Source organism: Phyllobates terribilis, unplaced genomic scaffold, assembly GCF_046119375.1.
Source record: "Phyllobates terribilis strain yellow unplaced genomic scaffold, ASM4611937v1 Scaffold_11__3_contigs__length_659146591, whole genome shotgun sequence".
Classification (NCBI taxonomy): Eukaryota; Metazoa; Chordata; class Amphibia; order Anura; family Dendrobatidae; genus Phyllobates; species Phyllobates terribilis.
In genome coordinates, this window is record NW_027362771.1 from 346,003,272 (window position 1) to 346,029,355 (window position 26,084).

Below are 26,084 nucleotides of genomic sequence, written 5' to 3' on the forward strand. Positions count from 1 at the left end.
GTCTGGACTTCTCTCCTTGCCACTTAAGCCTCCAGTCCATAATATATGACTCTCTTGTACTTGCACTATGGATTTGACTTATTGATTGTGCGATTCTTTATGGCAGGCTGGTCAATTCTTACCCTTTGGGGGACCCATCCATAATTGCCATTTCTGCATCGTGTTTTTCCTACCCCATCTGATCTATTATTATACGTGATATATGTGATTTTAATTTTTCTATTAATAAAGATTATCTTATACACTTACAACTGCTTTTTGAGGGTTTTATACTCCACTTTTTGTAGGTTTAATGTTTGTTAGGGAGTACCCTGACCATTTATTGTCATTATATTATGGTGTTTGGTCCATTTTTTTTCTATATCAGATCCCTGATGCCTTTCATGCCTACTATACTTCCTTCTATAACCTCTATATGCCCTCCTCTCTGTACAGTGCTAGCTCACTGCCATCAACCATTGACGATTAGGTAAAATACACAGACCTTCCTAAACATATTCCTGATACACTCGCTTTCTTACAGGCCTCAGAAGATATTAAACTTATGTGTCTTAAAGAATCACACATTGGTAAAGCCCATGGCCCAGAGGGTCTGACCTTGGCATACTCTCATTTTTTTTTTTTTTTTTTTTATCTACTTTAAACCCTCATTTCTTTAATCTAAGGCTAACTGCTACTTCCCGACTCACTCCGAGCTCAGTCTTCTACAAGGAGGGTCATGACCTAATTTACCTTCGTAATACTGACCTAAAGCTATCTATATGGATATTATGCCTACCAAGGAAGCAAGGGACAAGACTTAGCTCTATCACCTTCCTACATTGTCTTCCACCCCGGATCTCTTACCTTCACCTGACACCAAAAAGGCATTCACCTAGGAGAGTTGGAATTTCATAATTTGCACACTATATGGGCCATATAGGCTTACAAACTCACGTGGCTAACATGAATTGATAACCACGAAGAGGAAGTAAAGGCTTTCAACATCAGAGTACTGTCAAACTACTTCTCCATCAAAACAGAATCCACCATGGCTGTCCTCAGTCTCTAGCATCTTTATGGAGGAAAGAAATAAAAATATTGTGGCAGTCACAGATGGTCCAAGTCTTCTTTATGTATACTCCATGAGACAGTGCATATACCTCAGTTGAGAGTAGGACACGTCAGGCACAAACGTTTTTCTGTTCTCAAAAACATCCCTGCCCAAAAAAAAAACCATTATTCATGAAACAGCCGTCACCTGAGACGTGGCTACTGGAGTATATGTCCTGTTTTATGGATTATAAAGAAGCTTTACATAATCTGCGTTCTGCATTATTAATTTTCTTTGTGTCGAACTCTTAAATTCTGGCTCTGGTCCCATTAGACATGACCTCGCTTTGACCTACACCCTATTGGGGTCTCCTCCTGGTCACTCAGCCACGAACTGGGAAAAAGATCAACATTTCCTTTGATGCTTCTCCGTTCACAATTCTTCTATTTCCAGTTGTTTTCAGGGAGCAGATTAGCATATACTTTCAAGAAAGAGTCCTAGCCAATCCAGGTATGGACCTTCAGATTACACTTTGCAGTTTTCTCCACCCTCCCCTGTGTAGCTCCCAAGCTGCACTTTCCCACTTTTTTTTTTTCACCTTCTCAATTAACATTTGTTATTTTTCACCATGCCTGTTTCAGCTTTTTTTGCCTCTGGTACACTTAGCTGTTTGTTTTGGGGGTTTTTCACTCCAATTATTGCAATGCTGATTATTATGTATCCTTATATACCGTACTTGTTGGGTCCGCAAGTCCTTGCATGCCCATCTTCCCCATAGCTTTCCTTGCACTGCACATTATCTTTCTCCCAGTACCCGACTGCTCCTCTTCTTCCCCTTCATTGTTATATAGACGAACATACTTAAAAAAAAATAAAATAAAATAAAATAGAGAGTAACATACTCTCCATTTTCAGTGATTTAGACTATAGTGGTGTACTGCAGCAGGTAAAGTAGGGCCAATGTAAAAATTGCCCCTTTTATCTTCTACATATACCACATCTTACAAAAGCACAAAAAAATAAATCAGGTCAGGCTTTCTACAAGAGTGCCACTTAGTGTTCTGACCTCAGTGATTCACTTTACATTGCTTGACTTCAATTTCCAGGCTGTGAAACATGGCTCCTGAAATCATGAGGGAACAAGTGAACCCTGGTCTGAGCATGATGATGGTTCTTTCCATGCAGTTAGCCTAACGTAAAGGGACCACAGCTGGAAGAAAAGCCTCTCCTCTGTCAATCCCTTCACTGGCTCCCCATTGCCCAGAGACTCCAAAACCCTAACCATGGCATACAAAGTCATCCACAACTTGGCTCCTCTGTATATCTGTGACCTAGTCGCCCAGTACATACCTGCATGAAACCTCCTCACAAGATCTCCTATTTCTCCCACAATCACATACAAGATTTCTCCCGTGCATCCCCCCTACTCTGGAACTCTCTACCCCAACACATCAGACTCTCTCCTACTGTGGAAACCTTCAAAAGGAACCTGAAGACCCACCTCTTCCAACAAGCCTACAACCTGCAGTAACCACCGCTCCACCACACCGCTGCACGACCAGCTGTACCCTCACCTACTGTATCCTCACCCATCCCTTGTAGACCGAGTCCTCGTGGGCAGGGTCCTCGCTCCTCCTGTACCAGTCAGTGCCACGTTTTGTTCAAGATTGTTGTAATTGTTTTTGTATGTATACCCCTTTTTCACATGTAAAGTGCCATGGAATAAATATATACATACACACTTTAATGGCATAAAATTAGAAAAATGTAAACAGTCTTGATATTTTCTACGTTTATATACTAGGGGGAGCAGTGGCTGACATTTGTCATGAAAATGTAGTGTACCTGTGGCTCGTATTACGACTGCAGTAAATGGGGCGGGGTCTGCTCACATGTGTGACATCACTACTTTCTTCTCCTCCTGGGCATTTGCAAAAGGATAAGAAAGGATGAAGTTTAGGATCACAGTGCTGAGACATTTTGTTGGCGACTGCAAAGTGATACTGACAAGTAGACAGTGTCACCACCGATCCAATTAGTTGCTTCTTACTGTATCACACGCGGAGATTCGATACGGGTATCACATGCTAGAGTTAGATTTTAGCCTTATAGAGATAAATCATCCAGTTAAGTTGGAGCGGTTAGAATGGCCTTAGAACGCATTCACTCACATCATTGTGTTAATCCCTTCGCTACGACAGAGTAAATATATATCTCCCATAAATATCGGATCAATGCAAACCCCAGCTTGTCTGCGAGCTGTGCTTTTATCAGAGAAAGCTCGTTGGTTTGGAAGCATACTTCCCCTCTTCTGCGTAAATGAATCTCCGCCTTGGTGTTTCCTTCCCAGTAGATCCCACTACTGTAATTATCTGGTCAGTGCAGGGGGTCGCTATTTCAATGGAGGTTGAAGTGTCAACTCTCTCTCTCTTCCCCTGTTATAATTAGTTTTCTCTCTGCCTCAGTCACAATTAATCCCATATTTGGGGTGAGTGATGTCTGTACAGATTTTAATTTTCTTCTATGACACAGCTTATAACATGAATACAAAAACAATGGTTTTATACAGTAATGTTTTAATCTCAAATTTGTTGTTTCCACACATAGTAATGGGAGAAAATAAACTCTACAGTTTGTTATTCAATTACTCCCCAACAAGGTCATACCCAATATCTGATCAAAACTAACGGGTTCAAGATGAGTCGCAAGATTATCCGATTGTTGTGCCCTGCTACAGTTATCCACATAGGGAAAAAAAAAGTCCCAAAAGTCCCTTTAAGGCTATGTGCCCACAATGCATAAATGCTCCAGATTTTTTCCTGAGCGTTTCTGCATTTCCCTGGCAGAAAAAACGCATGCGGATTGTACATGCGTTTTTCCTGCCAGAGACAAGAGGATGTGAAGTGTTCTGCACATGCATTTCCGCATGCGGGTTGACAAGCGCTTTCCAAGCGATTTTAGCATCACTTGGAAAGTGCTTGACAACTTGGTCACACTATATAAATCCATGCAAACGGCATGGATTTATATAGTGTGACCGTAAATGGTAAAAAATAAAAATAAATATATACTTACCTTCTGATGGCCCCCGGAGTCTTGATTCGATGCGTCTCGGCTTGCCGGCAGCTCGCGGTACACTGAAGGACCTGCCGTCACATGACTAAATGATGTCAGCACAGGTCCTTCAGTCCACAGGGATCTGCCAGCAAGCGAAGACAAGCACACCGTGGGCCATCAGATGGTAAGTATAAATATTTATTTTGTTTTTTTACAGGTTCTATGGTACCCGGGGTCCAGAGGAGAATCCCCTCTCCTCCAGACCCAGGTACCATCCGCACATTAAAACGCATGGAATGGGCATCTACAGATGCAGTGATGCGTAATCCATGCGTTCCAAAGCAAATCAATGGTGGCAAAAACGCACCGCTTCCGCAAAATAATTGGTAGCGCTGTGTTTTTTTCCCACAATGATGATCCGCAGTGGAAATTTCCGCAGCATGTGCACAATTATTCACCGAGAGCCAATGCTCAGCACTTTCTCTGAACTAGGGTTCAGCCGAACGAGAGATACTATGTATGGGAGAGTTGTCAGAGATGGCTTTCTGCTGAACAATCGTCAGTAGAATCGTTCAGCCGACAGCCATCAGCTGACATAAATGCCCTATATGTCTACAGTAGGTTTAGAGCTCATGATTGAAGAAAGCAAGCCATATACTGTATTCATGGATGCCAGAGATATAATTACTTTATACGGCTGTATCAGTCTTCAGTTTTAACAGACCTCAAAACAGTAATGGGAGCCAGTGTTCATTTATGTTAGCGCAAAGAACTTATTTATATTTTACAGGGTCCATTAAGACCAAAGAAAACTTACACAAGCATTTGGTTTTCCCAAGTTTATTGGAAATGGTATGATACAAACATTTAAACAGCCCCCCGTGGTGTTTTAAAGTTCATGCCAACAGTAGGCTGGGTTACTTGCAGGTTGGACAGGCCGCCAAAGTCCTGAAAATTAAAGAAAAAAAAAAAATTAACAGATGCTTTAAACTTCTGTATGCGTTTAATCTATTCCTACTTCAGCACCATCAGTACTTTAGCATAAAACCATACATTTTCAACTTCATCATTTTAGATATTTAAATGCAACCCGTAACCTAAAAAGCTATAGCGGTAATCTGCAGATAGCGTTTTAAATCATGTTAGGATTGTTTACTGAAAGCACAGCTAGAGGGAGAAAATGAACTGATATTCTCTCTGCAGCTACTTGTTTCCTTCCCCACTCATACAGCGAGCACGGCTATAATCATTCCCCAGCACATTGATAGATCCCCTGCTCTTCACACATACACTGTGGAGCAGTCTGTCATGCAGGGCGAGTTATAACAGCATGCTCATTGTGTAATAAGTACTGACTGTTGTATTTCCCTGCAACGTCCTGATGACTGGAAGAGAGTGGCCGCAGGGAGACTAACTTTGTTCCCTCCCTGTAACTGCTGCTCCAGTAAACCTGTCACACATTAATTTAAATGCCATTTATCTGAAGATTACCATTGTATCTGCAGGTAATTAGCGTTTTAGGAGGCGACAAGTTCCCTTTAACTTTTATTTTTGCGCAGGAGCCAATTTTCACGATTTATTCAGACACAGAATCATGAATTAGAACATGTTTCACTGAACATAGAACTCAATTCATGACACCCTGAAATGGATGTGGATTTTATAGACAGCAGTAATGTTGGAGATAGCTTCCTCTAGCGGTTATATCTAAGTTTCAGTAAATTCTGCACCCAAGATAACTATAAATATTCTCACTCCAAGAGATGACTGCTGAAAACCTGTGTGCAGTGACCTCTGGTAATGTGCATGGGTGGAGGGGTCCATCATGGACTGTACATGTGCCCCTGTGCGCCCCCCCCCCCCCCCAATGTACAAAACCAGGAAACCATTTCCAGACATTTAAAAAACCCATAGGGAAACATGGCAAAAATCAGTAGAACCATAACTTGCTGGCAATATCAGAAATATTGCTTAGCAATAATAAATCCCGGTACAAACAGTAATACTTCGAGTGCGGAATGTTGTCTTAAAGGAACAGGATTTGGGATGTACAAGCGACACCCAAATACGGAAAACCTTTCATATTGCTTTTCCTGCAGTATCAATGACTAGGTCACTGGTCAAACCATAATCACTTTCGATGCAGGTACAAGTAGAAAACAGTATCCGGATCCAGATTTATATGCCCTATTTAAAGAGAGAAAAAAAAAAAAAGTAGCATAAACCTACCAGCAACTTCAGCATTTCCTTGGTGTCAGGGTCAACCTCAATGATCTCTTGATCTAGTGCAGACACCTAAAGAAGAAAAAGTGAAAAGTTGGTGTACCTGTAATTGAATAACTAAGATCGGCAAACTTATGCCCCAATAAATCTTATCAAAAGGGTTGTCTAAACTCAGAACGCTTTTCCAATTTCTGATAAACTGCACTCCACAAAATAGGCCAAAAATACCATGTACGAGCTAAAGCCTTTACAGAAAGTTAACACTGCACTAATGGTTATAACAAGAATAGCATAGGCAATTATATACTTTTATGGTTTTAGCCTCTGCAAGACACACAACCTAAACCAAGTAACGAGTTTAAGAACAATGAACTAAAAGATAACTGCATCGAATTTTGGCCATTCACATGAAGTAGTTAAAAGGGCACATTCATACAACCTTAGTAACTCTGCCATACATAGATCCTTACAAAAGTCCTGGCAAATTTGATTGAAGCAAGAATATCAGGATGCAATAATTGCAAAACAGAAGGGTAAAAATCAGGGATGTGGAGTCGGTAAGCCAAACCTCCGACTCCCTCATACATGGCTCATGTTTAAGTGATAAATTTACTGTAGCACAGATTCATCTCAGCTAAAAGTCTAGACCCTTAGATCAGGAATAGGACAGACATTTATAGGACATTTCATAACTTTCCCCAAATTCTTATGAAAAAATATTCCCCACAAACTGCATTGAACTACTGTACCCAATTTATTATATATTTTAGGAGTCGGGTGTTGGTCCATTTTATACCGACTCCACCAAAATGGACACCGACTCCACAGCCCTGTTTATGACGGCTTATTTTGGTAGGGAAAGCTTTAGTTTTTAATAGCACTGTTCAATGTACTAGGAAATTAGTTTTTTTCCTTCCATGAAATTGCAAAAAAAAAAAAAAAAAATCCCACGATTGATTTTACGGTATTTTGTGGGGCGACTACAGGAATACCAACGTTTTAGTTTCTTTTGCTTGTTTTTTTTTTTTTTTTTTTTTTTAAGTTTTTATTTTCTAGTCTTAGGGGTCTTGAACCTCTAACTGATCACACTACGTAGTGTGATCAATCACATAGTGAAAGAAGTTTGCCTAAAAAGTCCACCCCATGCAGGGCTTCACTGAAGGACCAAACTGATGGTGATGGAGGCCTTCTGCAGGCCATACCTGCCATTACAACCCATCAGACCCCAGTGAGTGCATCGAGGGGACTGGAGATGCCGATGACCCCGCATATTGGCACTGACATTTCATTGCCACTGTCAGGAATTAACAGTTGCAGTAAAGTGATTAAGCTACAGCAATTGGAGCACGCTCCAGCCGTTGTAGTTACAGGCAGATGCCAGCCATGTACCATAGTACAACTAGCATCTGCCTGGTATGGTTCGAGCTGAGCTCATGAACCAGCACCACACACGGGGCACCAACATAAGGGCTCTTACACACGTCCGTTTTTCCAGTACATGTGGTGACAGTTTCCACACGTACCGGACACTGACACACGCAGACCCATTCAAATCTATGGGTCTGCACACATCAGTGTGTTTCCACGGACAGTGTGATCCACACGCCAACATGTCTGTTTTTTGGATGACAGCATGGATCACACAGATCCATTCAAGTCAATGGGTCCGTGTAAACACGTTCCGCACACGTATGCCATCAGTGTGACACATACCGGTGCTTGGGAATCCATGTACAGTTAGCACTGGGTGCTGAACACTGTCCTCATCATGGTTCCCTGCCAGCGTGGCTTTCAGCACCAGCAGGGACAATGATGAGGGTAGTAGTGTCTGCTCCCGCAGTGTCCATATGTATGTATGTATGTATGTATGTATGTATGTATGTATGTATGTATGTATGTATGTATGTATGTATGCATTACATATACACACATACTCACCTGTTTTAACCCCTTCATGACTGGAGCATTTTCCATTTTTGAGTTTTCGTTTTTTGCTCCCCTTGTTCCCAGAGCCATAGCGTTTTTATATTTTGGTCAATATGGCAGTGTGAGGGCTTATTTTTTGCGGGACGAGTTGTACTTTTAAACGCCATTAATAGTTTTACCATATCATGTACTGGAAAATGGGAAAAAAATTCCAAGTGCGGTGAAATTGCAAAAAAAAAAAATGTAATTCCACAGTTTTTTTTTTCCACGTTCACTGAATGCTAAAACTGACATTATTATTCTCCAGGTCATTACGACTTCGTGGATACCAAACATGTATAGGTTATTTTTTATTTGGGTGGCGAAAAAAAAAAAAAGGCGCCGTTTTCCGAGACCCGTAGAATCTTTATTTTTCAGGATCTGGGGACGGATGAGGGCTTTTTTTGGGCACCGGCCTGCCGTTTTTATTCATACCATTTTGGGGTAGATCCGATATTTTGATCGCCCGTTATTGCATTTTATTGCAATGTTGCGGCGACCAAAAAATGTAATTCTGGCGTTTGGAATTTTTTTTTCACGTTACGCCGTTTACCTATCAGATTAATTCTTTTTTTATTTTGATAGATCAGGCGATTCTGAACGCGGCGATACCAAATATGTCTATGTGGGGTTTACTTTTTATTATTTTATTTTGAATGGGGCAAAATGGGGTGATTTAAACTTATATTTTTTTAAAACTTTTTTTTTTTTTTTTTTTTTTTTTTTTTTTTACACACTTTGCTTGCTTCTATAGTCTCCATAGGAGACTAGAAGCAGCAACTCTCCAATTGCCTCTGCTACATAGAGGCGATGAGCAGATCACCTGTACGTAGCAGAAATGCTCCTGTGCCATCAGTGTCGACCACTAGGTGGCGCTCATAGCAATCTTTACATGACAACCACTTGAGTCTGCTGCAGACCCAGGGTTGTCATGCCCACCCATCAGTGACCCGCGATCACGTGACAGGGTCACCGAATGACACGCTTCCGGCGCCGCGCTGTTAAATGCCGCTGTCAAGCAATTGACAGCGTTATTTAGCTAGTTTCCACCCGCGGCTGTTGCGGGCACATACATGTCAGCTGTAATAATCAGCTGACATGGGCTCAGTTCAGTACGGGCTCAGCACCGGAGCCCCCGCTGAACCGGCCTTTCCGACGTGGTGCATACTATTTCTGACCACGTCGGAAAGGGGTTAAGTGTCCCCCGCTGTAACCCATGCAACCAATCACACCGAGAATGAGCCACTGCAGCGAGCGAGCCGCAGAGCTGCGCTCAGCAAGTGACAAGACACCGCTCCTGAGCAGTGTGATCGGTCGCATGGATTACAGCAGGGGACACTTAAATGGGTTGTACACTACTTTTAATATTTGGCCATTCTATTTTTATGTTGAAAATAAGTATCTTTGTAAATACCTTGCTTTTCAGTTACTGCCTGTGAGCAGCGCTATCGCTGGCCGCTCACAGGCATCGCGTGACCCTCAAGTGAGGCATGACATCAGTGATGCGGTCCCCATGGTGGATGCTGGGTTGTGGGCGGGGTTACCTCACGCGTCACACCCAGCATCCACTGTGCGCTTTCCCTATCCCAATGAATGAGGAGAGGGAGAGCGCGCAGCATCCACCAAGAGAGACCCCCAGCTGCAGTCGTTACATCAGCGGATGTCAGAGCCGGCTGCAGCCGGAGGTCACATGATGCCTGTGAGTGGACAGTGATAGCGCCGCTCACAGGCAGTAACTGCAAGGCAAGGTATTTACAAAGATACTTATTTTCAACATAAAAATAGAATGGCCGTTTATTAATAGTAGTGGACAACCCCTTTAAAGACAGGTGAGTATATGGATATTTTATTCTTATTTTTACAGGTGGACACTGCGGGAGCAGACACTACTACCCTCATCATTGTCCCTGCTGGTGCTAATCGCAGCGCCCGCAGGGAACCATGATGAGGGCAGCGGTCAGCACCCGATGCTTGAGAACAATGCTAATTGTACACCGATTCCCAGGCGCCGGTACGTGATGCGGCACAGTTGTCACACGTGTAACACACACGGACATAAAATATACGGACGTGTGAAACCGGCCTAAGACTTAATATTTTGTCTTATATCAGGAAGGGGTTAAATCCAATTGTTAGACTTTTACAGTGCCATTTAAAGTGGTTATGCAGCAGCGATCAGAGCCATCTCCATTCTCTGCTGTTTGAGGCAGCTGTAGAACACATTCACTGTTAGTGTAAACCTATCAAGCAAACTGGCATAGTAAGGAATCTGCCCCATGATCACATCTCATGATCCCGATGGCTTTTCCTCCCTCTGGTAAACAGCTTAGATGTTGCAGTCATTATTGTGCATGGCATCTAACTGAGCTAGCATAACCATCGCTCACGCCCTACCATACCACTGTCAATACTGATGGCAAGCAAGAACACAGCTATCCAAGGGAAAACTGAGGACACCATTACGCCCTAAGGAAACTGGCACAGCCAATAGGCAATGAAAAGGCAGCACAGTGACAAGAAGCAGCTAAGGAATATGTTAAGAAACATTTTATTCACAAAATGGAAGTCACATTGATAGCATAAGCATGGTGCACAGAGCCCAACTATGTTCCTCAAACAAGTCTGCTGCATCTATCCTTACAATTCTATCTTCCTCAGTTAGAAGCCACTGCACAAATGTGCCAAGAGTCCATTATACACTGAAGCTATGATGCAGTGCTGGATGCGTTGCCTGGTTTATGGTACTGACCTATAATTCTTGAAGTGATATTCTTACTAATAATCCTACAGGACAAAAATTAAAGCCAAAATATTGTGTCTAAAGGCATACACAAAATTGTATGGCAAAGAAGGGGAATGCCAGACACCAATGCAATATAAATATTGCCTTTATTAAAAACATAAGAAGGAGAGAAACAGCTGATGTGGTAATCAATTGGCGACATACAAAATTAAATGCGCTGTCCAAGACTTTGATATTTATGTGTATACATGGGGGTCCAACCAACACCTCAGCAATCGGCTGTTTTCCGTTCCTGAGATAGCTGGATGTACACATGCAGACCACCACAAAGCCACGTAGGGTGCGCTCTCAGGTACTGCAGCTTAGCTCACAGTTAAGTGAATTTATGTTGAGCTGAAGTAAACCAAGAACTGTCATTACAGTGTGAATGGAGCTTACCCGTTTCAGCTTTGTACTCTGTACATCCAGCCACCTTGGGGGCTACAAATACATATCCTAATGATAGACATTGACTTAAGTTCTGGAAAACCCCTTTAAAGTTTCCCCATGCAGTGGTACGGCCAGCTGAAATTCCCATAACATTGAAAGGTTATTAACAGGGGTCCCAGGATCTGACCACAAGTTACAGGAGTTGTCGTCTTGAAAAAACCTTCTTTGATATACAGTGCCAATACAGTATTTACAACACTCAAAGCCTGAAGAAGGCACTTAGTCACTACTTAAAGAGGTTGTCCACTACCCAGACTCGGTTACTACTTTTGCCATAAATGCTAAGGATAATGCCCCTAAAAGATCCCTATATACTTTTTCGGCTTTCAAGTTGTTTTGTACCTTTCTGTGTCACATCCTGTGCCCTGGCATCAGCTCTATTGCTTACAGCCATCATTTCCTTTTCAGAATCCTCCGCTTTCTTCTGACTACATTTCCCATCATTCATTGTGCTGGGCCAGTAATGAGCACAGGCCTAAACCCCTCTCTACCAGCTTCAGCATACCCATCCTGTCCAGGACACTGCTGGAGGCAGATCACTGATACAGTTGGACTTCTAAAGAAGTGGTCAACCCCTTTAAGTCATCCAGGTCAACACAAACCAAACGGCAGAATAGCATTAAATACAATTCCCTGGTAATTTTATCCAGCATCTAGATCAGGGGTCTCAAACTCGGCTGGGTATATGGGCCGCACATGGAAAAAATTTGAATTTGGGGGGCCGCATTCTTTGTTCAATGTGACATTTTTAGTGATACCATTTTTTCCGTGTTTATTTTTTTATGGCTTGGGTCGTTATGGATGTGGCGATAATAAACGTGCACTTTTTTGTGTTTACTTTAGTTTACATATAAAACAGCATTTTTAGTGCCCAATATTTTTTCATGCTTTATTTTTATTTTTTTTGATTTTTACAATTTTGTTTCCCCCAATTGGCCACATTCAGTAATATTGTCTTACAATTAGCATCATATAGTAATAATGGCAAACATCCTGTGGCTATGTGCCCCATCCAGGTCCCCATCCTGTGGCTATGTGCCCCATCCAGGTCCCCATCCTGTGGCTATGTGCCCCATCCAGGTCCCCATCCTGTGGCTATGTGCCCCATCCAGGTCCCCATCCTGTGGCTATGTGCCCCATCCAGGTCCCCATCCTGTGGCTATGTGCCCCATCCAGGTCCCCATCCTGTGGCTATGTGCCCCATCCAGGTCCCCATCTTGTGGCTATGTGCCCCATCCAGGTCCCCATCTTGAGGCTATGTGCCCCATCCAGGTCCCCTCTTGTGGCTATGTGCCCCATCCAGGTCCCCATCTTGTGGCTATGTGCCCCATCCAGGTCCCCATCTTGTGGCTATGTGCCCCCTGTGCTGTTCTTCACACACATAAAAAAAAAAAAAAGATGATTCTCACCCGTCCTCCATTCCCTCGGCGGCCTTCCTGCAGATGTGGCCCGCAGGCACCACAGAGTCCGACCCCTTGACGATCCCGACCTGGTCCAGGAGGAGCCGCCGACAGCAGCGCTGCATTGCCGCACAGAGACTGTCTCCCAGCACTGCATTTTCAATGTCAGCCGCCGGCCAATCAGAGGCCAGCAGCTGACATCTGCATATGGCAATGACGTCATACTCGCTGCGCCGACACGCAGATATCAGCTGCTGGCCTCTGATTGGCCGGCGGCTGGCATTGGAAATGCTGTGCTGGGAAACAGTCTCTGTGCGGCAATGCTGCGCTGCTGTCGGCGGCTCCTCCTGGACCAGGTCGGGATCGTCAAGGGGTCTGTGCCTGCGGGCCGCATAAAGCAGCCTCAGGGGCCGCCCGCGGGCCGCGTGTTTGAGACCCCTGATCTAGATGCTCAAAACCAACATTTTAGGCAAGGTTGTGGAGTCGATAAGCCAAATCTCAGACTGCTCAATTTCCATGACACCGACTCCACGACTCCCTCATACATGGCTCATGCTTAAGAGATAAAATTTACTGTAGCACAGATTCATCTCAGCTAAAAGTCTAGACCCTTAGATCAGGAATAGGACATTTCATAACTTTCCCAAATTCTTATGAAAAAATATTCCCCACAAACTGCATTGAACTACTGTACCCAATTTATTATATATTTTAGGAGTCGGTCCATTTTATACTGACTCCACAGCCCTGATTTTGGGTCAGATCATAAGTCACAACTTTTAATATCACTCTGTACAAGTTTAGTTCCACCATGTCCAATCACCCTTGCTTCACAACATTGCATTGCTACAATAGACCTCCAAAAGTAAATATAAAGCAGCACATTAAGGAGAGATGACTTTTTGTAGGGACCCTTACCTCTGGGACATAGTTATCCCTTCTCTCCCTCTCCTCCTCTTGCAGTTTGATAGAAATGCCTCTGACAGGGCCTCTCTGGATGCGCTTCATTAGATGTGTGACATACCTGCAAGAAAATGTACAATACAGAATAGAATATAAACCTTCCAACATATGTTCACAAATATAAGGACTGTGTGAACGTTACAGGATTTGAAAGGCATCACAACCTACAAACACGGAAAATCGTTCACTTATGCTTTTCCTGCATTATCAATGACTGGGTCACAAGCAGAGCCGCAATCACTTTCGATGCAGGTTGGCCAATACATGATGCAAGGCAAAATACAAAGATAGTAAAACACTAAGGGTCCTTTACTATAATATACAAGTTGTAAAGAGACTGATACTCCTTAGGGCAGGTTTAAACGGCTGTATTAGGAGACCCATCGCTAGAATAGCTCTGGTGTGGGAGGAGAGTATAAAGTGATTTTATTTTACTTTTGTGGATTGTATTTAAAAAAGTGGTTGTCTGAGTAATGGATAACCCCTTTAAGATATGATGGAGGCACACACTGGGTGCTATAGTGCCCTGAAGTAACAGTACAAATCCTATGGGAACTCATCCATGGCCTCTGATTGGCCATGGCTGCTCCAGTTAATCTCCAGCAGGTTGTGACCTGCTGGATTACTCCAATGTTTGCTGGGCGATTCAGAAGTCACAACTCAATGAGAGGCAGAAAAAGGTAAGAACGAGGCCTTCATAGACTTCCATTGAGAGCTTCTGACCGTTACCTCTGACTCCCAGTCAGTCAGGAGCTGCGATCCCAAGAAGGCGGCGCAGGACTGGAGCAGCGCAGGGAACAGCTGGTGAGTATAATACTAAGGGCAGGGAACTTCGATTAATGGCATCACTCAAGCGCAGGGAAAAAACAAAACGCTGGCGTGTGCTTTAAGAATCAGTAGATTAAAAAAAAAAGTTCAGACTGCCTGCCTTGGTGAAAAAGAATAGATGGAAGAAAAAAACAAAACAAAAACCTGATGCAACCAAGATGCAACTAAGGCTGTGTGCCCACGATGCAGATTTAATGCGTTTCTGTGTCTGCATTTCTGCCGCAAAAGCGCATTAAAAACGCTTATTAAAGTTGTCTGCCATGTTTCCCAAAGATAATCCGCATGTGCTGTGCACATGCTGTGGAAATCTGCTGCGGAAAAATCCGCAGCACAACCATTTCTTGTGCGTAATTGTGGCGAAATAGCCATTGACCCGCATAACATTCGCATGTATGCATGCGGTTCAATGCGCGGATAGTACCCAGGTCTGGAGAAGAGGAGACTCTCATCCAACCCGGGTACCATTAGTTAAAAAAAAAAAAAAAACACACACACACCACACACATTATACTTACCTCTCCGGTGGCGTCCTCTGTCCTCGGGTTCCCGTGGTGTTCTCAAAGGACATGCGGTGACGTCATTTAGTCATGTGATTGTCGTGCGACCGCCGACGTTAGCAGTCTCGTGACTATCACATGATTAAATGACGTCACCGCAGGTCTTTTGAGAACACGAGGACAGAGGACGCCACCGGAGAGAAGACCGGGGGCCACCGGAGAGGCAAGTATAAATGTGTTTTTTTTTACTATTCATGCTGCATTTAAAGCAGCATAAGTTGATCACACAATATAAATCCATGCCAGTTTGACTTTTTTTTTTTTTTTTTTTTTTAAATCCAAGAATTACCGATGGGTTAAGTGGGAATAAAATAACAGCAAAAACTGGCCGCTTTTGACCTGGTGAAAGGTCTTCTAAACTCTATTCAGATGGACACATGCAGGTGGAACTACAGTACTAAATATGGGAGTTTCTGTGGTCACAGAGCTCCTCTACAACTGCATGAAGTCAGATTTTTAATTTTTATCTTGTTTGCACTTTTGATACTAAAGCTTGCCTCTTGGCAGCAGCTCTTACCCAGCGATCTTGTTGCGCAGCTTTTTGCTGGGGATGATGGCGATCTCCTCACAAACACGCTTGTTTGTGTGGAAGTCATTGCCCAGCCGGGTGTAGTACTTTTCAATGATGACCCGAGCGGCCTTCTTCACGGTCTTTGTTCTGACACGTCCCTATATTAAGAGGCACAGATGACAAATAAAAAGACATTTAAAACACAAGTGCCACTCAACACTGTACAGCCAACAAATAAGAAGGCCTTGGGTAGGCCGCAAATGAAAGAAGGAACATGCACTGCAAAATATCTGCAATAATGCCTAGTAACAGCCAAAACAAGAAAGGAAAACAAAGGCACATCAACATTTTAAAAATTACTGCCAGTCTCTACTTCCAGGTCTCTCTCAACACACAACTCAGTCAGTCAATCACTGACAACAGCGGTGACCAGTCTGTGCATTGAGACATCACTGAAGCAGGAACTAGAGACTGGTGAAGGACCGAGCAAAGTAATGGCAGTGGAACAGTGAGGTAAATATTGGGGTTTTTATATGGACATACTCAACTTACCACTTCCAAGATTTTAGTTATATTTACTGTCCATAAGAAGTCCAGCACCTACTCAAGACGTGTGAGAAAGCCACAGGGCTTGGAAGCCATTGTGAATGATTCCCAAATACGGAAAAGCTTTCACAAGTTTCTCTACCTGCAGTATCAATGACTGGGCTACGTGCAGAACCACAATCACTTTCGATGCAGGAAGTGTATGTAGCAAAACATAGCATCAAGAGCCCATGTACCACCGATGTCCGATAAAGCAGTCAGATTCATGGCTGCCGGATCCACAGACAGGATGAATTAGACAAAGATTGTGTTACTGCTGCGGAGTTGTCTTGCTCTGAAAAGCTGCTCAGTATCTTCTGTCTGGAGGACCCCATACACATTGGGTTGTTGGTTACGCCGGCTGTTACGAGTCTAATGTGTATGAGGCCTTTATGGTACAGTATAATATGCAACAGCAGCAACTGACAGAAACACAACCTGCAAACATAAGACAATACAGGTGCACACCGCCCCATACAGATTATAACACCCAACACCACAGTGTAGCAAGGACATACAGGATAGGATGCTAGTACTGCATATCCACCGCCACACTGTACACTAACCCTCTATACACCCTCCTCCATATACAGAGGCCAGCCGCCGTATACACCCTACACCCCTCCCTCCATATACAGAGGCCAGCCGCTGTATACACCCTACATCCCGCCTGCATATACAGAGGCCAGCAGTATATACAGTACACCCCTCTCCATATACACAGGCCAGCAGCTTACACCGTACACCCCCCCCCCTCCATATACACAGGCCAACAGTATATACAGTACACCCCCTCCATATACACAGGCCAGCAGCTTACACCGTACACCCCCCCCCTCCATATACACAGGCCAACAGTATATACAGTACACCCCCTCCATATACACAGGCCAGCAGCTTACACCGTACACCCCCCTGCATATACAGAGGCCAACAGCAAACTGTACACCCTGCCTCCATATACACAGGCCAGCAGTATATACAGTACACCCCCCTCCATATACACAGGCCGGCAGCTTACACTGTACACCCCCTCCATATACACAGGCCGGCAGCTTACACTGTACACCCCCTCCATATACACAGGCCGGCAGCTTACACCCCCTCCATATACACAGGCCGGCAGCTTACACCCCCTCCATATACACAGGCCGGCAGCTTACACCCCCTCCATATACACAGGCCGGCAGCTTACACCCCCTCCATATACACAGGCCGGCAGCTTACACCCCCTCCATATACACAGGCCGGCAGCTTACACCCCCTCCATATACACAGGCCGGCAGCTTACACCCCCTCCATATACACAGGCCGGCAGCTTACACCCCCTCCATATACACAGGCCGGCAGCTTACACCCCCTCCATATACACAGGCCGGCAGCTTACACCCCCTCCATATACACAGGCCGGCAGCTTACACCCCCTCCATATACACAGGCCGGCAGCTTACACCCCCTCCATATACACAGGCCGGCAGCTTACACCCCCTCCATATACACAGGCCGGCAGCTTACACCCCCTCCATATACACAGGCCGGCAGCTTACACCCCCTCCATATACACAGGCCGGCAGCTTACACCCCCTCCATATACACAGGCCGGCAGCTTACACCGTACACCCCCTCCATATACACAGGCCGGCAGCTTACACCGTACACCCCCTCCATATACACAGGCCGGCAGCTTACACCGTACACCCCCTCCATATACACAGGCCGGCAGCTTACACCGTACACCCCCTCCATATACACAGGCCGGCAGCTTACACCGTACACCCCCTCCATATACACAGGCCGGCAGCTTACACCGTACACCCCCTCCATATACACAGGCCGGCAGCTTACACCGTACACCCCCTCCATATACACAGGCCGGCAGCTTACACCGTACACCCCCTCCATATACACAGGCCGGCAGCTTACACCGTACACCCCCTCCATATACACAGGCCGGCAGCTTACACCGTACACCCCCTCCATATACACAGGCCGGCAGCTTACACCGTACACCCCCTCCATATACACAGGCCGGCAGCTTACACCGTACACCCCCTCCATATACACAGGCCGGCAGCTTACACCGTACACCCCCTCCATATACACAGGCCGGCAGCTTACACCCCCTCCATATACACAGGCCAGCAGCTTACACCCCCTCCATATACACAGGCCAGCAGCTTACACCCCCTCCATATACACAGGCCAGCAGCTTACACCCCCTCCATATACACAGGCCGGCAGCTTACACCCCCTCCATATACACAGGCCGGCAGCTTACACCGTACACCCCCTCCATATACACAGGCCAGCAGCTTACACCCCCTCCATATACACAGGCCGGCAGCTTACACCCCCTCCATATACACAGGCCGGCAGCTTACACCCCCTCCATATACACAGGCCGGCAGCTTACACCGTACACCCCCTCCATATACACAGGCCAGCAGCTTACACCCCCTCCATATACACAGGCCGGCAGCTTACACCCCCTCCATATACACAGGCCGGCAGCTTACACCGTACACCCCCTCCATATACACAGGCCAGCAGCTTACACCCCCTCCATATACACAGGCCAGCAGCTTACACCCCCTCCATATACACAGGCCAGCAGCTTACACCCCCTCCATATACACAGGCCGGCAGCTTACACCCCCTCCATATACACAGGCCGGCAGCTTACACCGTACACCCCCTCCATATACACAGGCCGGCAGCTTACACCCCCTCCATATACACAGGCCGGCAGCTTACACCCCCTCCATATACACAGGCCGGCAGCTTACACCGTACACCCCCTCCATATACACAGGCCAGCAGCTTACACCCCCTCCATATACACAGGCCAGCAGCTTACACCCCCTCCATATACACAGGCCGGCAGCTTACACCCCCTCCATATACACAGGCCGGCAGCTTACACCCCCTCCATATACACAGGCCGGCAGCTTACACCGTACACCCCCTCCATATACACAGGCCAGCAGCTTACACCCCCTCCATATACACAGGCCAGCAGCTTACACCCCCTCCATATACACAGGCCGGCAGCTTACACCCCCTCCATATACACAGGCCGGCAGCTTACACCGTACACCCCCTCCATATACACAGGCCAGCAGCTTACACCCCCTCCATATACACAGGCCAGCAGCTTACACCCCCTCCATATACACAGGCCGGCAGCTTACACCCCCTCCATATACACAGGCCGGCAGCTTACACCGTACACCCCCTCCATATACACAGGCCAGCAGCTTACACCCCCTCCATATACACAGGCCAGCAGCTTACACCCCCTCCATATACACAGGCCGGCAGCTTACACCCCCTCCATATACACAGGCCGGCAGCTTACACCGTACACCCCCTCCATATACACAGGCCAGCAGCTTACACCCCCTCCATATACACAGGCCAGCAGCTTACACCCCCTCCATATACACAGGCCAGCAGCTTACACCCCCTCCATATACACAGGCCGGCAGCTTACACCGTACACCCCCTCCATATACACAGGCCAGCAGCTTACACCCCCTCCATATACACAGGCCAGCAGCTTACACCCCCTCCATATACACAGGCCGGCAGCTTACACCCCCTCCATATACACAGGCCGGCAGCTTACACCCCCTCCATATACACAGGCCGGCAGCTTACACCGTACACCCCCTCCATATACACAGGCCAGCAGCTTACACCCCCTCCATATACACAGGCCGGCAGCTTACACCCCCTCCATATACACAGGCCGGCAGCTTACACCGTACACCCCCTCCATATACACAGGCCAGCAGCTTACACCCCCTCCATATACACAGGCCAGCAGCTTACACCCCCTCCATATACACAGGCCGGCAGCTTACACCCCCTCCATATACACAGGCCGGCAGCTTACACCGTACACCCCCTCCATATACACAGGCCAGCAGCTTACACCCCCTCCATATACACAGGCCGGCAGCTTACACCCCCTCCATATACACAGGCCGGCAGCTTACACCCCCTCCATATACACAGGCCGGCAGCTTACACCGTACACCCCCTCCATATACACAGGCCAGCAGCTTACACCCCCTCCATATACACAGGCCGGCAGCTTACACCCCCTCCATATACACAGGCCGGCAGCTTACACCGTACACCCCCTCCATATACACAGGCCAGCAGCTTACACCCCCTCCATATACACAGGCCAGCAGCTTACACCCCCTCCATATACACAGGCCAGCAGCTTACACCCCCTCCATATACACAGGCCGGCAGCTTACACCGTACACCCCCTCCATATACACAGGCCAGCAGCTTACACCCCCTCCATATACACAGGCCAGCAGCTTACACCCCCTCCATATACACAGGCCAGCAGCTTACACCCCCTCCATATACACAGGCCGGCAGCTTACACCCCCTCCATATACACAGGCCGGCAGCTTACACCGTACACCCCCTCCATATACACAGGCCAGCAGCTTACACCCCCTCCATATACACAGGCCGGCAGCTTACACCCCCTCCATATACACAGGCCGGCAGCTTACACCGTACACCCCCTCCATATACACAGGCCAGCAGCTTACACCCCCTCCATATACACAGGCCAGCAGCTTACACCCCCTCCATATACACAGGCCGGCAGCTTACACCCCCTCCATATCCACAGGCCGGCAGCTTACACCCCCTCCATATCCACAGGCCGGCAGCTTACACCCCCTCCATATCCACAGGCCGGCAGCTTACACCCCCTCCATATCCACAGGCCGGCAGCTTACACCCCCTCCATATCCACAGGCCGGCAGCTTACACCCCCTCCATATCCACAGGCCGGCAGCTTACACCCCCTCCATATCCACAGGCCAGCAGCTTACACCCCCTCCATATACACAGGCCGGCAGCTTACACCGTACACCCCCTCCATATACACAGGCCAGCAGCTTACACCCCCTCCATATACACAGGCCAGCAGCTTACACCCCCTCCATATACACAGGCCAGCAGCTTACACCCCCTCCATATACACAGGCCGGCAGCTTACACCCCCTCCATATACACAGGCCGGCAGCTTACACCGTACACCCCCTCCATATACACAGGCCAGCAGCTTACACCCCCTCCATATACACAGGCCGGCAGCTTACACCCCCTCCATATACACAGGCCGGCAGCTTACACCGTACACCCCCTCCATATACACAGGCCAGCAGCTTACACCCCCTCCATATACACAGGCCAGCAGCTTACACCCCCTCCATATACACAGGCCGGCAGCTTACACCCCCTCCATATACACAGGCCGGCAGCTTACACCCCCTCCATATACACAGGCCGGCAGCTTACACCCCCTCCATATCCACAGGCCGGCAGCTTACACCCCCTCCATATCCACAGGCCGGCAGCTTACACCCCCTCCATATCCACAGGCCGGCAGCTTACACCCCCTCCATATCCACAGGCCGGCAGCTTACACCCCCTCCATATCCACAGGCCGGCAGCTTACACCCCCTCCATATCCACAGGCCGGCAGCTTACACCCCCTCCATATCCACAGGCCGGCAGCTTACACCCCCTCCATATCCACAGGCCGGCAGCTTACACCCCCTCCATATCCACAGGCCGGCAGCTTACACCCCCTCCATATCCACAGGCCGGCAGCTTACACCCCCTCCATATCCACAGGCCGGCAGCTTACACCCCCTCCATATCCACAGGCCGGCAGCTTACACCCCCTCCATATCCACAGGCCGGCAGCTTACACCCCCTCCATATCCACAGGCCGGCAGCTTACACCCCCTCCATATCCACAGGCCGGCAGCTTACACCCCCTCCATATCCACAGGCCGGCAGCTTACACCCCCTCCATATCCACAGGCCGGCAGCTTACACCCCCTCCATATACACAGGCCGGCAGCTTACACCCCCTCCATATACACAGGCCGGCAGCTTACACCGTACACCCCCTCCATATACACAGGCCAGCAGCTTACACCGTACACCCCCTCCATATACACAGGCCAGCAGCTTACACCCCCTCCATATACACAGGCCAGCAGCTTACACCCCCTCCATATACACAGGCCAGCAGCTTACACCGTACACCCCCTCCATATACACAGGCCAGCAGCTTACACCGTACACCCCCTCCATATACACAGGCCAGCAGCTTACACCGTACACCCCCTCCATATACACAGGCCAGCAGCTTACACCGTACACCCTGCCTCCATATACACAGGCCAGCAGCTTACACCGTACACCCTGCCTCCATATACACAGGCCAGCAACTTACACCGTACACCCTGCCTCCATATACACAGGCCAGCAACTTACACCATACACCCTGCCTCCATATACACAGGCCAGCAACTTACATCGTACACCCCCCTCCATATACACAGGCCAGCAGTATATACAGTACACCCCCCCCTCCATATACACAGGCCAGCAGTATATACAGCACACCCCCCTCCATATACACAGGCCAGCAGTATATACAGCACCCCCCCCCCTCCATATACACAGGCCAGCAGTATATACAGCACCCCCCCCTCCATATACACAGGCCAGCAGTATATACAGTACACCCCCCCCTCCATATACACAGGCCAGCAGTATATACAGTACACCCCCCCCTCCATATACACAGGCCAGCAGTATATACAGCACCCCCCCTCCATATACACAGAACCCCCCCTCCATATACACAGGCCAGCAGTATATACAGCACCCCCCCTCCATATACACAGGCCAGCAGTATATACAGTACACCCATCCGCCTCCATATACACAGGCCAGCAGCTTACACCGTACACCCTTCATAAACACGGCTCAGCCACATACAGTACACCCGTATCCACAGCACAGGGTGTAGGCCACAATCCCCGGCTTGTGCTGCGGATACCACCCGGTATTACAGTGCACAACCCGCCCAGCGCTCACCGCCTCACGGAGGTAAGAAACATTTCAACGAGAGGCCTTCCACCGCGACACCCCGCACGACAAGCGGGCCTCCGCGACACCCTCACAGGCACGGACACCGTCTGTAATCTCCGCCAGGACGGGAAGCTGCAGCCAATATCCAATGCAGCCACATCAGGAGGGTGTCTGGGAGCCGCTGCCGGGCCGAGCGAGCAGAATCTCAGGGCGCAGGCGAAGGATGACTGCGGATTGTGCGACAGACAGAGTAAGATAAGTGACCCACCATGTTGGACCGAGCTGGTAGAAGAGGGCAAAGGATGCCGGGAGCGAGGCTATAAACAGGCGGAAGCGAGAACGTGAACGACACTGGCGCTGGCGGCCTCTAGTGGCTTGGAGGAAAGGTGCAGCTTCTACTGAGTTGGCCGCTAGGAAAGGCATACGGCCGTGTGTACATGTGTACGCATGCGCGTAGGTCCTAGATGTATTTATCTATATATACACGTACATACACACAGCACAGTGTATATAAACGCACTTCAAATTATTTATATCATGACAGAGTTTACGTGACAGAAACCTGGCATTCTAATCCCTTCATCTCCAGGCCATTTTCCATTATTTGGGGTTTTGTTTTTTCTTCTTCTTCTTTTCAGAGCCATAACTTTTTTATTTTTCCGTCAATATAGCCGTAGGAGGGCTTGTTTTCTGCAGGGCGAGTTGTACTTTTGAATGTCACCATCCATTTTACCATATAGTGTACTGGAAAACGGGAGAAAAATTCCAAGTGCGATGAAATTGTAGAAAAAGTGCAAAAGTGCAAACTTCCTGATTTCTTATTCTTTTGCATGTCTGGAGTTGTCCAGTACTTTTTTCAATTGCCCCAATGTATTCACCCAGTGCCCATAAGTGTTTTTGTAATTACCTTTAGTTGTATGTATTGCCTGTGAGGGGCGCTATCGCTGGCCGCTCACTGGCATCACGTGACCCCCGGCTGCAGCCGGCTCTGATATCCGCTGATGTCACGTCAAGTTCCGGCTGCACTCGGGGGTCTTTGTCTTCCTGGTTCCACGATGAGAGATGGGCTGTGGGCGAGGTTACCCCGCACGTCACACCCGGCATCCACCGCACGCTCTCCCTCTCCTCATTCATTGGGAAAGTGCGCGGTGGATGCTGGGTGTGACGTGCGGGGTAACCCCACCCAAAGCTCAGCATCCACCTCGGGGAGCACGTCACTGATGTCACGCCTCACTTGACATGACATCAGCGGAAGAGAAAGCCGGGGGTCACGTGAGGCCTGTGAGCGGCCAGTGATAGCGTCACTCACAGACAATATATACAACTAATACTAATATACTAATATACAAAAAGTACTGGACAACTTCTTTAATGACCGGGCCAAATTTTACAATTTCTGACCTCTGTCATTTATGAGGTAATTACTCTGGAACGCTTCAACTGATCCCACTGATACTGCGATTGCTTTTTCATGACATATTGTACTTCATGATAGTGGTAAAATTTCTTCGATATGACTTGCGTTTACTTGTGAAAAAAAAGGAAATTTGGCAAAAAATGTTAACATTTTGCAATTTTCAAACTTTGACTTTTCATGCCCTTAAATCAGAGAGATATGTCACACAAAATAGTTAATAAATAACATTTCCCACATGTCTACTTTACATCAGCACAATTTTGGAACCAACATTTTTTTGTTCAGAAGTTATAAGGGTTAAAAGTTGACCAGCGATTTCTCATTTTTCCAACAAAATTCACAAAACCAATTTTTTAGGGACCACATCATATTTGAAGTGACTTTGAGGGATCTATATGACAAAAAATACCCAAAAGTGACACCATTCTAAAAACTACACCCCTCAAGGTACTCAAAACCACATTCAATAAGTTTATTAACCCTTCAAGTGCTTCACAAAAACTGAAGCAACATGGAAGGAAAAAATGAACATTTAACTTTTTTTCACAAAATGTTTATTTCAGACCAAATTTTTTTTATTTTCACAAGGCTAACAAGAGAAAATGGAACTCAACATTTGTTGTGCAATTTCTCCTGAGTAAGCCGATGCCCCGTATGTGGGGAACAACCACTGTTTGGGTGCACAACAGGGTTCGGAAGGGAAGGAGCGCCATTTGATTTTTTGAATGTAAAATGTGCCTGAATAATTAGCGGACACCATGTCGTGCTTGGGGAGCCCCTGATGTGCCTAAACAGTGGAAACCCACCACAAGTGACACTATTTTGGAAACTAGACCCTTCAGGGAACTTATCTAGATGTGTGGTGAACACCTTGAACCCCCAAGTGCTTCACAAAAGTTTATAACATTGAGCCGTAAAAATAAAATGTTTACATTTTTCCCACAAAAATGTTTTTCAGCCCCAAATTTTGCGTTTTCATAAGGGTAACAGGAGAAATTGCCCCATACCATTTGTTGTGCAATCCTCCTGAGTAAGCTGATGCCCCATATGTGAGGAAAAACACTATTTGGGCACAAGGCAGGGTTTGGAAGGGAAAGAGTGCCATTTGACTTTTTGAATATAAAATTTGCTTGAATAATTAGCGGACGCCATGTCGTGTTTGGGGAGCCCCTGATGTGCCTAAACAGTAGAAACCCCCCACAAGTGACACCATTTTGGAAACTAGACCCCTCAGGGAACTTATCTAGATGTGTAGTGAACACCTTGAACCCCCAGGTGCTTCACAGAAGTTTATAACATTGAGCTGTAAAAATAAAATTTTCACCTTTTTCCCACAAAAATGTTTTTCAGCCCCAAATTTTGCATTTTCATAAGGGTAACAGG

General features: G+C 47.0%; 1 protein-coding gene and 3 non-coding genes across 4 annotated transcripts; all 4 read right to left on the reverse strand.

Annotated features, from left to right (window-relative positions):
- Positions 1–4,914: 4,914 nt before the first annotated feature.
- Positions 4,915–23,703, reverse strand: RPS17 (ribosomal protein S17). The gene is made up of 5 exons (XM_073652850.1): positions 23,553–23,703; positions 15,776–15,927; positions 13,829–13,934; positions 6,320–6,385; positions 4,915–5,038 (listed from the first exon to the last, which is right to left on the reverse strand). Exons 1-5 carry the CDS (start codon positions 23,553–23,555, stop codon positions 4,958–4,960), a joined length of 408 nt encoding a protein of 135 aa, XP_073508951.1. The 5' UTR covers positions 23,556–23,703; the 3' UTR covers positions 4,915–4,957.
- On the reverse strand, positions 6,113–6,238 carry LOC141168026 (small nucleolar RNA SNORA71). The gene has a single exon (XR_012251782.1). It is a non-coding gene; the product is annotated as a small nucleolar RNA SNORA71 (small nucleolar RNA).
- On the reverse strand, positions 14,002–14,127 carry LOC141168027 (small nucleolar RNA SNORA71). The gene has a single exon (XR_012251783.1). It is a non-coding gene; the product is annotated as a small nucleolar RNA SNORA71 (small nucleolar RNA).
- LOC141168028 (small nucleolar RNA SNORA71) lies at positions 16,382–16,512 on the reverse strand. Its single transcript, XR_012251784.1, has one exon. It is a non-coding gene; the product is annotated as a small nucleolar RNA SNORA71 (small nucleolar RNA).
- Positions 23,704–26,084: the final 2,381 nt, after the last annotated feature.